At 43.5% G+C, this 12,965-nt stretch overlaps 1 protein-coding gene across 1 annotated transcript in view; it reads left to right on the top strand.

Moving 5' to 3' along the window:
• The window catches only part of tm6sf2b (transmembrane 6 superfamily member 2b), a gene marked incomplete at its 5' end in the record, with an annotated part of 13,110 nt that extends 1,316 nt beyond the window's left edge, over positions 1–11,794 (top strand). The window contains 9 exons of the mRNA XM_079999348.1: positions 1,355–1,458; positions 4,002–4,099; positions 5,161–5,264; positions 5,921–6,003; positions 6,834–6,958; positions 7,202–7,303; positions 8,173–8,265; positions 10,625–10,744; positions 11,551–11,794. Coding sequence (XP_079855474.1) covers positions 1,355–1,458; positions 4,002–4,099; positions 5,161–5,264; positions 5,921–6,003; positions 6,834–6,958; positions 7,202–7,303; positions 8,173–8,265; positions 10,625–10,744; positions 11,551–11,787 — 1,066 coding nt within the window. The 3' untranslated portion in view covers positions 11,788–11,794. The remainder of the gene's footprint in view (positions 1–1,354; positions 1,459–4,001; positions 4,100–5,160; positions 5,265–5,920; positions 6,004–6,833; positions 6,959–7,201; positions 7,304–8,172; positions 8,266–10,624; positions 10,745–11,550) is intronic.
• Between the last annotated feature and the right edge of the window lie 1,171 nt (positions 11,795–12,965).

Below are 12,965 nucleotides of genomic sequence, written 5' to 3'. Positions count from 1 at the left end.
TGTGTCCATGCATTGTACGTGTTGCAAGAAAGTCATTTGGTTTACCCGAAGACGTCTTGAGCACATTCATCTTTGCCACTGTCGGGCTTGTGGCACATTTGTCCAAAAAAATGGACGGACGTGTTGAACCAAACTGACTTTGGCTTATTTCTTCTGCACACCTCTGTCCCTGGTTGGTTCATTCTTTAAAATGCTCTGAGGACACTGGTACAACTTGCTTTTTGTGGGTTCCTGTGGCCTTTGGGACGAAAGCCATCTTACAGTGGGAGTCAATGGGTGGGTAACCGGGGAAGTGTGCCTCCTAAAAGTGAGGGTGATTAATGAATGTACACCAATACAAAATCGAAAATCAGAATCACGAGTGCTGTGCCCGTTCAGAACATGCCTGTTCGCTCATTCAAACAACCTCACACTCTGACTTGAATTGCTGCACGTATGGCTTGCAAACGTAAAAGTCGCGGCGCCTCGCGGTGAGAAACACAGTGGAAATACAGTACAGTGTTTCTCAAGGGCCTACGTAATACATTTATTTCAGGGCAAAGCGGCTCGCTGTTCGCTTGTTTATTCAAAGTTTAATAATATCACACGTGTCATGTCCTGATTGCACCAAATTCGACATTGCACGTCCTTGGGTCCCCAACACCCACCAAGTGTGAAGTAGATCGGATGAACGGTTGTCGAGATAATCAAAGGACATGCATATATACACATGTACATAGATACATAGATACATATATACATCTACTGTATACATACATACATACATACATACAGACGTACATATATACATGCATACATACATAGCTATATACATACGTACATATATACATGCATACATATATACAGTACATACATACATTCTTTATTAGTTAAATGATAACCATCAGCTGCTAAGTATCAGAACTTTTCTTGGAATCTTTTAACTTGGATGGGATGGCATTTAGTCTGCTTTTGGAAGCGCTATCCCACATATAGTACAGTGCATGGATGTTGATATGACGTGGGCATGGAAGAAGAAGGAGGTTGATCAGTATCTGATTATTATACAAGTTTATTATCTCATCAGAATTCATCAACATATATTGCGAATTAAGGTCGGCATTATTTCTCCTGATGCTCACCCGAGGTGTTGGGGTGATTACCATTCCCTCTGTTTGTCCAACACCAGCCAACACCACCCCATTCACCCATCCAACAATGTAGAGGAGAGTGACTGAACCGTCCAATGGGAGAGACTCATTTTAAAAGGGAGTGAGGCAGAAGGGGACAGGGGTGTTCATCATTTACGTTCAAACAGTCTAGATGGTGTGGTATGACTTTTGGCAGATAACAGTTGTGCTTTTTCCCGTCACAGGCCGTTCGTGATCCTGGAGGTTGGGGTTGCTGTCTTAGTGGTCGTATTCCTGTTTTACTACTTCATCACCCGTGGCAACCCACCCAAAGACGTCTTATTCTTTGGTAATGTATAGAGCTGTGTTTTATTATCCGAACCAACTGAAACTGGAAAACTTTACAAGATGAATGACCCCCCCCCCGATGTATTGTTTGGGCCTGATTTGAGTGGATTGCAAAAACCTCTCTGACGACTCACCGTGTTGGATTGAAAACATGAATTGTTTTCATTGTGTATTCATCTGACACGTGGAAAGCTGCTTAGAGTGACCAGGCTCAGAGGAAACCTCTCGGTGCCTATATTTCTACATATAGAACAGAGGTAAAGCTTTATACATCAGGCTTCAGGCTAAAAACCTTGCGCAATATGTGTTTTCCCAGGCAGAATATTCTAGATTTGAATGTATGTTGGAGATTATAGGTGTATTATAGGCCTCCTGAAATACTATACTTAGTGTGGCTTTTAACTCTTTTTTTCAATGTTTTGTCAGCTGCAATTGGCTTGTGCCATTTCTGGCAAAGTCTGTCTACCACCATCATATATTTATGTATACTTGTACATGTATATCAATCAAACTATCCGGTATATTCTGGATTCTCTGCCAAGGGTGCCACCTCCATTGTGACCTAATATAACAGCTGCCACATTGTGATATAGACCAAAACCAAGACAATACCCAGCTCTAAACAGAACTGGAGGTGATCGCCCTAATCCCCTCCTATCGTACCTGTGTTCGATGCCAGAGATACGCCTGTTTCCCCTGAAGATTATAGACACACTGGTAGAGGACAGGTGAATGTGGTGTGTGGGCGTTCCTATGTGTGTGCGCGTGTGTATTACACACTTGAGTTTCTGTGTATATCTGTGCACGCAACACACATAGGCTTGTGCGCGCACACGTGAGTAACATGTGCGAAAGGACCGATAAGGAGGTATGATACGATACAAGAGATGTGATTTAAAACCTTGGTATTAGTAGAGATCCAAGGTCACAATCTCGCCTGACGCCTTGACAAGGACGCTCCTCAATACTGAGATAAATAACCTGAGAAACATTTAAAAAAAGTGTTTTCACGGCTTTCATGTCAACTTTTCCAATTTTCTGTCCAACTGTCCACCCCCATTTGAGACAAATGTATTTTTTCATAAAAAGTACAATATGGGTAGAATAATCTTTCACCTGTCGTAGATACACACGTAAAAAAGTTGTTTATTTTATCTTTTAGACAAAGCCTTAGTGTATCTATATATTTATATACATGTCACATGATGCCTAATTGTATAGATTCAGTGACTTCAGAAGACCCCACAAATGATACACAATCATTTCTCCATCTATCTGGACACAATACGATTAATGCAAATGTACATTTGGCTGAGAAATTAATTTAGATGGTGTGTTACTATGGTATCAATGCAGTGTTTCTACTCCACCATTAAAAGCAAAGCCAGTTCATCCTTTGCAGATTTTGTCAAAATTGCTTGCAGGGAATTCAAACAGGACAGAAAAGTCTGTCCGTTATAGTATTTTATCAAATTTAACTCTCTGACTCTATTTTATCTATTTTGGGGTATAAGTGGTCCCCTGCGAGTCTCTTCCATGGCTCTCACTATCTGTATGTGTGGCCCTGCGCTGGGAGGTGACGGCCTTTTAGCTCAGCTGGGCTCCCAAATTTAAGGATGAGACTGTTTCCCCCTGCTTGCAGTGTTAGCCTGCCTCTAACCCACTCACTGCAAGGAGACATTATTATCTCCCCATACGGCCCAAGAAATCAATTACTGGTCGCTTGGAGGGGAATATTTTGAAGTCAGGTAGGTGTTGAATATAGGAAAAGGTGAGTGTGAGATAAGGAAAGAGGAAAAGGAGCTGGAGCTGGAGAGGGGCTAAAGAACGAGTTTTATAAACTTCTCCAGTGCCATTTTTTTATTAGTGTTCAGACATAAAGCAGATTGAATAATGACAGAGAACTTTCCCATCACAGTCATTATATTGACTGAATGACGTTTATTCCACAGACTTGACCTGCTTCACATCTCATGAATTCTCACATTGATCTCTGCAACCAATTGAATGACATGAGCTGGAAAATATTCCACATTTGATATTTGAAAAGACTATTCACAACAAAGAACTAAAAAAAAAAAAAGGGGTTGTGAAGGTTGCAGGCTGGTGTCTGAGTGATGGGACACAAAATCACAACATTACAAAGAAATATTTAATCCACAAATGTTTTTTTATTGTGACTCTTGTATACCCGTTTTAATTTATTTTTAATTATTATTATTATAATTATTTTTACTTTATATGTATTTTTTTGTATCTTTCGGTAATTCTTCTTCTTTGCTTATCCAACATCCTTTATTAATACAGTGCCTATGCAGCATTATTCCCGTCAACAGTTTTATTCATTATCTGTCAATGACTCGTTAATCACTCCTGAATGTTTGCAATTGATTTACTTTGTGTAGGCAGTTTGGGGTATGGGTGGGATGGGGAGGTGGAGACATGGAACAAAACAAATAAATAAGTAAATCTGTATGTGAACTTGCTTTTTTTTAATTAAATCTTTTTTTTAAATGTAATTTATTTATGTGTTCTCCTCTGCAGTGTTTGCTGAGTTCTCCTTTACTTGTATCATTGACCTAACAAGTGCCTTGGAATATGATGGGATACTTTCTGGGTTTATGGAATTCTACCAGAAAACAGTAAGTAAATGTAGACTATATTAAAATTATATATTTCAAATGTCAAACACCAGTAGAGGGAGTCGATGAAAGATAGAAAAGTTTGATATCCACATCCATTTTGAGACTAGGCATGCTTTGTCACCTGAAAATACAGCTGCATAACCATTCAGGATGTCATATTTACTTTGGGGGGGATAAAAGTGAATAAAAGAATAAAAGTGAATGTTTTCCAAATTATATAAAAAAACTAAACGTAGATTTATCAAACGTTGACTTTTCATACAAAATAAAATAACATTGAAGATGTCAAGGGGAAGTTGTTAATGAAGCGATGCTTTTTATGTTGCTTTTTATCTCTCTCATGACTTTTCTACTTGCTGCTGCTATTATCTGTCATTATTTATGTCAGCAAATGTCAAAACTAAACCCAACGCAGTCTGATTTGCAGTCATATGTATTTTATGAGCATGCATCAACAAAGAATTTCCAACAGTTGCCATTGACTATCGGGCACTTATCACTGAAGTTCGCATCAGATACTTTCAGCTCAGTATTATCACCACGTGTGAAATGTTTTTTTGCACAACGCGCTCTGCTGCTTCGCTAGATGTACCCCCAATCCATGTGTATTTTCCTCCATATAAACGTCATGTTTTTCACCAGCGCTCGCCTCCTCCTTCTTCTGTACTCTTTGCTTTTATTCGCAGCCGGAAAATGCTGCTTGGACGCACGCTGAACTTTGCAGCATCTCTGTTACCATAGCAACTGTTGGCAGGAGCTGCCAGAGGAGTCGTTAGGAGCAGATAAGGCGATGGGCTGATATTTTATGCAGCCTATTGGGAAATAAGGATTTATAGACCAAAATAATTCATATAATCATTTTAATTTGTAAGCATGTGCTAATTGAAATGCAGGATGTGGGACAAATGGTCAAATTTAGTGATAGCTCACCGCACAAATCGGGATATTTGGTCGCCCTCGTTGCGCAGCGCAGCAAACAAACAGACTAAGAAGTAGAAATACAGTACATATGTTATTCTATATTATATGATATATATTATATGATATTTGTGTTCTAGGGGGAACCCTACCTGGGCACAGCCTACGCCATCATGATGTGCTACTGGGACGGCATTGCTCATTTCATCATGTACCTGATGATGATCAGCAGGATAACAGACAGGTCGGTGCAGCTCCACCCGCCATCCCATTTTCTACTCAAATCAAAGTTTGGTGGAGATGTTTAAGGAGGGAGTACACTGTGAAAACAAATCACCACTGGGGATTCTATGCAGCTATAAATATACACCGCACATTCAACTGAGTGTCCGGGATGTTGCTGCCGATCTCAAGCGCTGCCGTTGAGAATCTCAGCTCCTGAAAAGATTGTATTTGTTAAGATGAAAGTGTCTGTTCTCCCAGTGATGATCACACTCCTAGCACTTCGCTCCGCTCCATCTCTTCTTTGGTGTCATTTTTGCGAACCGGTTAATAAACGAAGGAAATCGAAGGAAAGGAAATCCCACCCCACTTCTCTCTTCGCTCTGGCCCTCCAGTCAGCTGCCCGAAATAAAAGAGGGCTATGAAAAGACGAGAATTCTCGAGAGCCAGTCACAAAGTACACGGTTCAGTTCAAGAGTTCAGGGAGTGCAGCACCTCGGGCTGCGTGCCGCGAATGAAATCAGATCCTCCCGGAGCTGCTCACACCCTCATTCCAGATGGAGCTTTGCATGAAGCCATTATTTTTGTAATAGAAGTGCGAGACATTTTGCAATAAAAGGCAACCAGAGCTGTTGTTGTTAGGATTGCAGTGATTCATACCCGCCCCCGCCCCCACAGGAAATCCTACCGCACCATGGGCTTGTTCTGGGCCGGCTCTCTCTGTGCCAACATGGGCGTGTTCATCGCCGGTATCGTCGCAGGTGAGACTCTAAATCCAGTGAACATCTGCACTACCTTGTAACATCAGTGTCATGACGCAGCCTGCCAACATGAATATACAATCACCCCGCGCCCGCAGATCCTTGGGAAAAAAAAAGTGGAATCAGACAGTTGCAGTCGGAGCATCTGTTGTTGGTGTTTCAAAGCGCGTACACGAATGTCAGAAGATCAAACTCAGCTGCGGGCAATGGGTTTCTCCCTTTGTTTTTTGGTTGCGATTAGCATATGCTCGTGTTCAAAGTGTCTCAGAGGTTTTTGTTTCTGGACTTGAATGAATTCGATTGAGTATCTCTGCGTGTCTCATTGTGAATGTGTGGAAATGAATGCTCCAGGTTTTGTTAATGTGGACTAATGTGTGTTTCTGGCTCAGATGCATTCAGTCCATCCTGCACGTGTGTAAGCACCTTAAAGTAGCCCCCACAAAATTACTTAAAGGACCGTACCGGTGTCAAATTACTACTCAGCAGATGCTTCTTACATTGCCCCGACGTTTTCATTATCGCTCACATTTTTCGATTTTCCCTATTCTTCCCCTATTTTTTGGATTTGGAAAACTCTTTAATGATGAGAAACCATAGCAAGGTCAAACCCTGATCTCCTGGGTGATAATTGCCTTAATTGATAATTGATCATTTCAAGGTCAGTTTCTCACCATGCGGCTACAATTTTCCAGAGACAGAGACAATATTAAAAATCTGAAAATGTGAACCATCATCAGGAAACTCAATTTGAGACCAGTATGGTCCTTAAACTTGAATTAAGCTTGTAGAGCTCCCCCCCCCCCCCCTAACCCTTTCTTCCTCGTTGGCAGGTAAATATGGATCGGACATCCGTCCTGCTTTCTGGCTCAACTTTCTGTTTCTATTGATGCCTTTGTGGGGGGCCATCAAACTGTTCACCAGGCCCAAGGACAGACCACTCATTGGCGGATACAATGTGAGTAAAAGATACATTAATGGAATAGCGTTGGCACGCACAAAGAAACAATGTTGACCATGAGCTTTTAATCCTGCATGGGGGTCTTGGGAGTCTGCATGAACTGACCAATTAGCTGTATAAAGAAAATGGAGGTGAAACTCCTCTCTACACCAGTGAGTCATAGAGACTCACTCTGTGTATTGTACCGAGCCAGTGACCTTGATGATAAAGTTTCTTTTTTGCACTTGCATCCACCCACAGGCCCAGCATGCTCAGAGCATGAAGCTGATCTGGCGACCCCTGGACCTGCTGCTGGTACTGCTGCTGCTAGCTGCCATGGGCTTCACCGTCCTCAGAGGCTTGGTAAACACAAGCATCAGCAAGCATCTTATCCTACCCTTTCCATCTTATCTTATCCTATTCAAGTTCCGGGAACCTGAGCAGTCAATCCTCGTCTTCTAGTCTTTGTTTTTTTATAATAATAATAATAATAATAGTAATAATAATAATCATCATCTTCATAATCATTATAATAATCATAATAATCATAATAATCATAATAACCTTTATTTGTGTAGCACCTTTCATACATGACATGTAACTCAAAGTGCTTTACATTAAAAGAAGCCGTCAGATAATGACACTTGTAGTTACCTTACATTATCACTGGCTTGGGTGGGTTTCTGTGTTTGTGTCTCCAAGGTTTTCCAGCTAGAGACTGTGATCATAGAGAAAGTAGAATCATGGTCCAAACCCCACCTAGCAGGGAAGCCTGGCTGAACATAACAAAAACCTTGTACTTGTCTTAATACTGTCCTTCCAACTGAAAGATGAAGATATGTGCATCTTCAAGTGTGTGACGCTCTGCTTGGTCAAATGCTGGTAAATGATGGCAACCCTCAGTATTCAGTAAATTTACTCTCAAAGATCCTTCTAAGATTCCGTGAAACTATGCCCTTGCCCTCTAATGTTCATTAGATAATTCCAGATAAGAACATTTTATCGTGGGATTTTTAATATCGTCAAGGGTGTTTATTCTGCAATTATTGGTGTATCCATGGAGAGATTGCAGGATTTTGAACTGGGAATTAGCTTCAATAAGAAATGCATGTTAAAGTAAGTGTGCTGTAAAAGATTTTTTTTTTGTGTACAGATTACATAAGTGCTTTCTTTATGTGTGTGTGTGTGTGTGTGTGTGTGTGTGTGTGTGTGTGTGTGTGCTGGCTACCTAGGTGGCCCTTAATTCCCCACTAGAAGCCTGTTCCATCTACCTGAATCAGTACGAGCCCTACCTGAAGGATCCTGTGGGCTACCCGAGGGTCATGGTGAGTCACACTTTCTCTATTTCTCTGCCACTTATTTTTAACCCTCTTACCCTCTTACTCTCTCACACTCACACACACACACACACACACGCACGCATGCACGCACGCACATACACACACACACACACACACACACACACACACACACACAAACACACACACACACACACATACACACTCCTGGTATCTGCTGCCGCAGCTGCAGAAACCCGCTGCTCTCCTTAATTCTCCTCTCCATTCTGCTTGAAAGTGCCATTCTCACAAATATGCCTCAGAGTGGGCTGGGGGCTCGGCCCCATCCGCTCACAGTTGATTACGGAGACATTTTTCATCATTACTGCTACAATGAGTGAGGGGTTGAGAGCGGCCACAGCATCCTTGTCTTACTCATTTGTTTAAGCTTGGGAGCCCTCTGTTTGTTGTGACTGGCGGCTGCATTGCTTCTCTTCTCGTCCTGACCCCATGTCGGTGTGGTGTTTTGTGTGTGCCTGCGTGCGTGCGCGCGCGTGTGCGTGTGCGTGCATAGCCCTGTCGATAGGTTATCCAAAGACCTTGTCCCTGCTGCTGTCCAGGCAAAGTGAAATGTCATTGATCAGACTCAAGAACTGCATGCTGAGAACTTGATAAGCTAATCCTTACCCTGAGCCCGCCATCAGCACCTCACTGGGGGTGAGACGAGGGCTGTATGTGTGTGTGTGTGCAACTTGTAAAAACAAGCCTTGTCTTTTTGTCTCAATTTGTCTTTTTGTGCACGCTGTCCCTGTGTTTGTGTGGTCGCAAAGACAGGGGATGCAGCTCGCTCGGTTGCGCAGGGTTACTCAGCTCTTGCAATGACTGACCTTTTTTTTAATCATTAGTGGTGATAAACCGCGTGTGACAGATGACCTACAGCTGCAGAAAGACGCTCAAACAAAAGACTGAAGGGCATGTATGATTGGCTCCCAGACTCTCAGCAAAACCTCATTGGAATTCATCTGGACTAGAGACTGGGAATGAAAAGAGTGTTGGGTAATATAATTTGAATCCATTAAACACCGACAAACCGGCTTTCACACTAAATACTTTAAGTTGAAGGTCAAGAAAAATCTCCGTAATGTCCCGCAGCATGTACTTTGTGCTGAGAGGGCAAAGTAAGAGTGCATGTCTTTGGTTGTGAATATGGGAGTGAAAGTAATGAGGGACAGTAAGAGAGAAAGGGACACAGGGAGGGAGATAAGGTTATATTCAGTAACTAAGGTAAGGCTGTGTGACTTTGCCTTGAGGGTGTATATGAGTGATTATTTTCAAATTGTTGCTTTAATCTGCTCTCCCTCTCAGTATTCAATAAGGAGCAGCTGAAGTACCGTGGGGCCCAAAGGGAATGAGGATGTTATGTATTCTTTGAGCCATTGTTCAGTCTGGTATGAGTCTGTGGGACCATAATGAAGCCAAAATCTTCACCCTATCTATTGCACCAAAACTCAACTTAAACTGAAGATACTTTTACTTTTACTGAGTATTCACGAGTTAGAGACCACATCACAATGAAAAGATTGAGTTTGATGGTTTGATTGAGGATGGGAAGCAAGCAATATGGATTTGATGGAATGAAGATAAAGTTATGGGGTTGATGATGATGATGGGATGATGCGCAGAGATAGGACCACCAGGAGCCTTAGAACTTAGAATGGGAGTAGAATGGAGTCTTCAGGGCGACAGGCCTCGGGCCTTGCCTTCAGATCCCCAAAAGACTGTTTTAAGGTGCGATGGTCGAAGGCGAAATATTCCTGGGGCCAGTTGGATGAAAGAGGAGGAAGAGACGGCCGATGGCATGACATCATCGAGTAGCGGACCCGGAAGTGCTGAGGAGTTAAGAAGAGGTGCTCTTGTCCGGCTGCTTGCTCCCTAAGGAGCTTGTGTAGATGTTTAGAAAAATTTGGCTTTTTTGTGGGAAGAATGAAATGGAATTTTCCGTTCTTTTAAGACTTTCTGAAGAGGAACGACAGTCAATTTTCTTTTACATCAAATATGTTTGAGGATTTTGTTATTCAGTTTTTACATTGGGGATTTTCTCTCATGTGCTACTCTATTTATTTCATTGCACATATGTCTATTAATGTTAAACACAGTTCCAAGCCATCATTTCATTTCCCAAATGAAATTTTGAGTTGAAAACCCTATTCTGTCGCCTCTTGTTTGAACAGTTTCATCAGGTAATGTCTGTTGAGTTTACACTTCACAACATGTGGAAAGAAGAAGTGAGCAGTGCTCAGAGATGCATAATATAGTACTTCTGCTGCATCTTCAACTGTTAAGTTTAAGGGGGAGCCTGGTCTGATAAATAACGTTTGGACATTATTTGTTTTGCTTGTTGCTCTAGATGCTACACTTCTTCTTCTATGGTCTGCCGATGCTTGGTGCGTTTGTGTACGGCCTCCTGAAGCCCGGGTGCACGTGGATGTCGGACTGGACCGTGTTCTTCGCGGGTGCAATGATCCAGGTAGGACCACACTGAGCTTCAAGCGGCTCAGGCTGTACTTAGTATGCGAGTGTGTGCGAGTTTTATGCAGCAACCAATATTATTATTATCATCATTGCTATTACGACTCGCCTGAGTCCCTGATTTGCTTCAGCAGTTTCTGTCACTGAAGGAGAAACTCAGACGAATAAAACTGCAATAAAATGCCTTCTTCCGAACCTTCTCATTATATTCACCAACATCCTGGAGTCCTCACTCAATACAACCAATCAAATTATCCTCAAGTCATATCTACAGCAATAAATAGGATGACAGCGCTTCCTCTCCGTATTGATCTGGTAGCAGTCGGCCAAGTGAACGGGGAAGTGTTGATCAATTCCCCCCATACACACCTTGGGAATTAGGCTCTGGTAATCAAAAGACTCCTGTGAACAGCGAACGTCTCCATGCGCCTCTTCTCCTCCGAACGCTGCAGTTTGTCCTTCCTATGAGGTTGCTGCTGTACCAGCGTCTGGGCACTAATGACTGGCAGAAAGACACTCCCCGCTACATCAGTGCACGCAAACCAACTCGCAGGTTGCAGGAATAGTTGAGCTGCACCGTTATTTATTCAGACATCTGGGTGAAAAGAATCCCATGCCTGATGGAGAGAATGTTTTCCCACCAGTTATATTCAGAAATTTCCAGGTGATTTCTGATGATTTTCTGATTTCTTTCTTTCTCTTTCTCTTTCTCTTTCTCTCTCTCTCTCTCTCTCTCTCTCTCTCTCTCTCTCTCTCTCTCTCTCTCTCTCCCTCTCTCTCTCTCTCTCTCTCTCCCACCCTCAGTGTCAGTGGGCCCACATCGGAGCGTCCCTCCATCCTCGCACCTCTGCTCCGTTCCGTATCCCCGACGGCGTCTTCTGGTCGGTCTTGGTGGCTAACCTGCTTTATGCCGCCACTCCGATCCTGGTGGCCATGCGGGTTCGCAGTAATCCCTACTTCTTCCTGAAGATCTCCCCCTTTCCCGGGCAGACGGGTCTGCCGAACAGTGAGGAGAAAGACACCAAGTACAAAGACAAATAGTAGTTATCAATACTCAAAATGCATAAAATGGTACACAAAATGATTCTCAACTCAATGATCTCATGTGCTTTATTTCAAATGTCCAAATAAAGAGTTATTTTGCTCAACGGCTTTGGGTTTCATTTAAAATGAAATGTCTGATAGAAAATGCTTTTATGGTTATTGTACTGTCGTCCCTGAACGAGTTAGGGTAGTAGGAAAAACTGCCACACTGGCACCTGAACAGGGACTCTCTGGCACGGGGAAGGGTCACAGAGGGGCCGTCCGAAGACACCCTGGATCCACCAGCGGGTCACCGGGCGGCCCCAGCACCAGCCCTCTCCCGACTGGCAGCAGCACCCACGGTGTCCGGCGGAGGACTGGGGGAGAAGCAGCGGCAGCAACCACCACGGGTAACCGCCTGCAGCTAGCTCCACCGCTGGGACCATCTAGCAGCCCAGCAGCCAGGCCACCCCTCCAAGCAGCCCCCCGCAACAGCCATGTCTGGCCACACCTTCACCAGCCAGCACAGCAGCCCGAAGCCCCACACTCCGGAGGGGACGGGGTGGGGTGGGGTGGGGTGGGGTGGGGGGCGGGTCTGTCGTCGCCCTGGGGGAAGGAAGCCAGTGGACCGTGCTGCTCCGGGGAACCAGGTCCTCTGGAAGGGGACCAGTTCATTTTTTTAGGAACCCTGTTTCAGGGTCTGGCGTATTATTATTTTAAGGTATAGAAACTCTGCGTCAGAGTCTGTTGTTTTCAGGTATAGCAACCCTGTTTCAGAGTCTGTTTTTAAGCTTTTTTTCCTTTTTTTTTTTGTTCTTTGCTTGGTGGTGGGTGGGGGTGTAGGCTTCGGCTACACCTGACCTGGATCTTGGTAATTGGTAAATTGGTATTAGAGAGGCTGCATACCTGTTGCTTGTTGGTTGGTCTAATGAGCAGCAGGTAAAACCCCCATCCCCACACACACTCAGGATAGGAGCCCTTGCCATGACACGTGTCTATCTGCTCTACAATAAACTGGTGGCTACAACCCGGTCTTCTGTGTCTCTGTGCTGGAGGTCCCTGAATACGCCACGTGGGTACCGCGTGGTAGGAGAAACTGCCACATGTACAGATAGCTTTTCATTTTTCAATGTCATTTCAGTGTCGGTACCCTTAGTTCCTATTATCTGGGCTGGTAAACTCTTCAACTTGGAACT

Source organism: Zeus faber (assembly GCF_960531495.2).
Source record: "Zeus faber genome assembly, chromosome: 1".
NCBI classification, from domain to species: Eukaryota; Metazoa; Chordata; class Actinopteri; order Zeiformes; family Zeidae; genus Zeus; species Zeus faber.
This window is presented reverse-complemented; position numbering and strand designations above follow the sequence as displayed.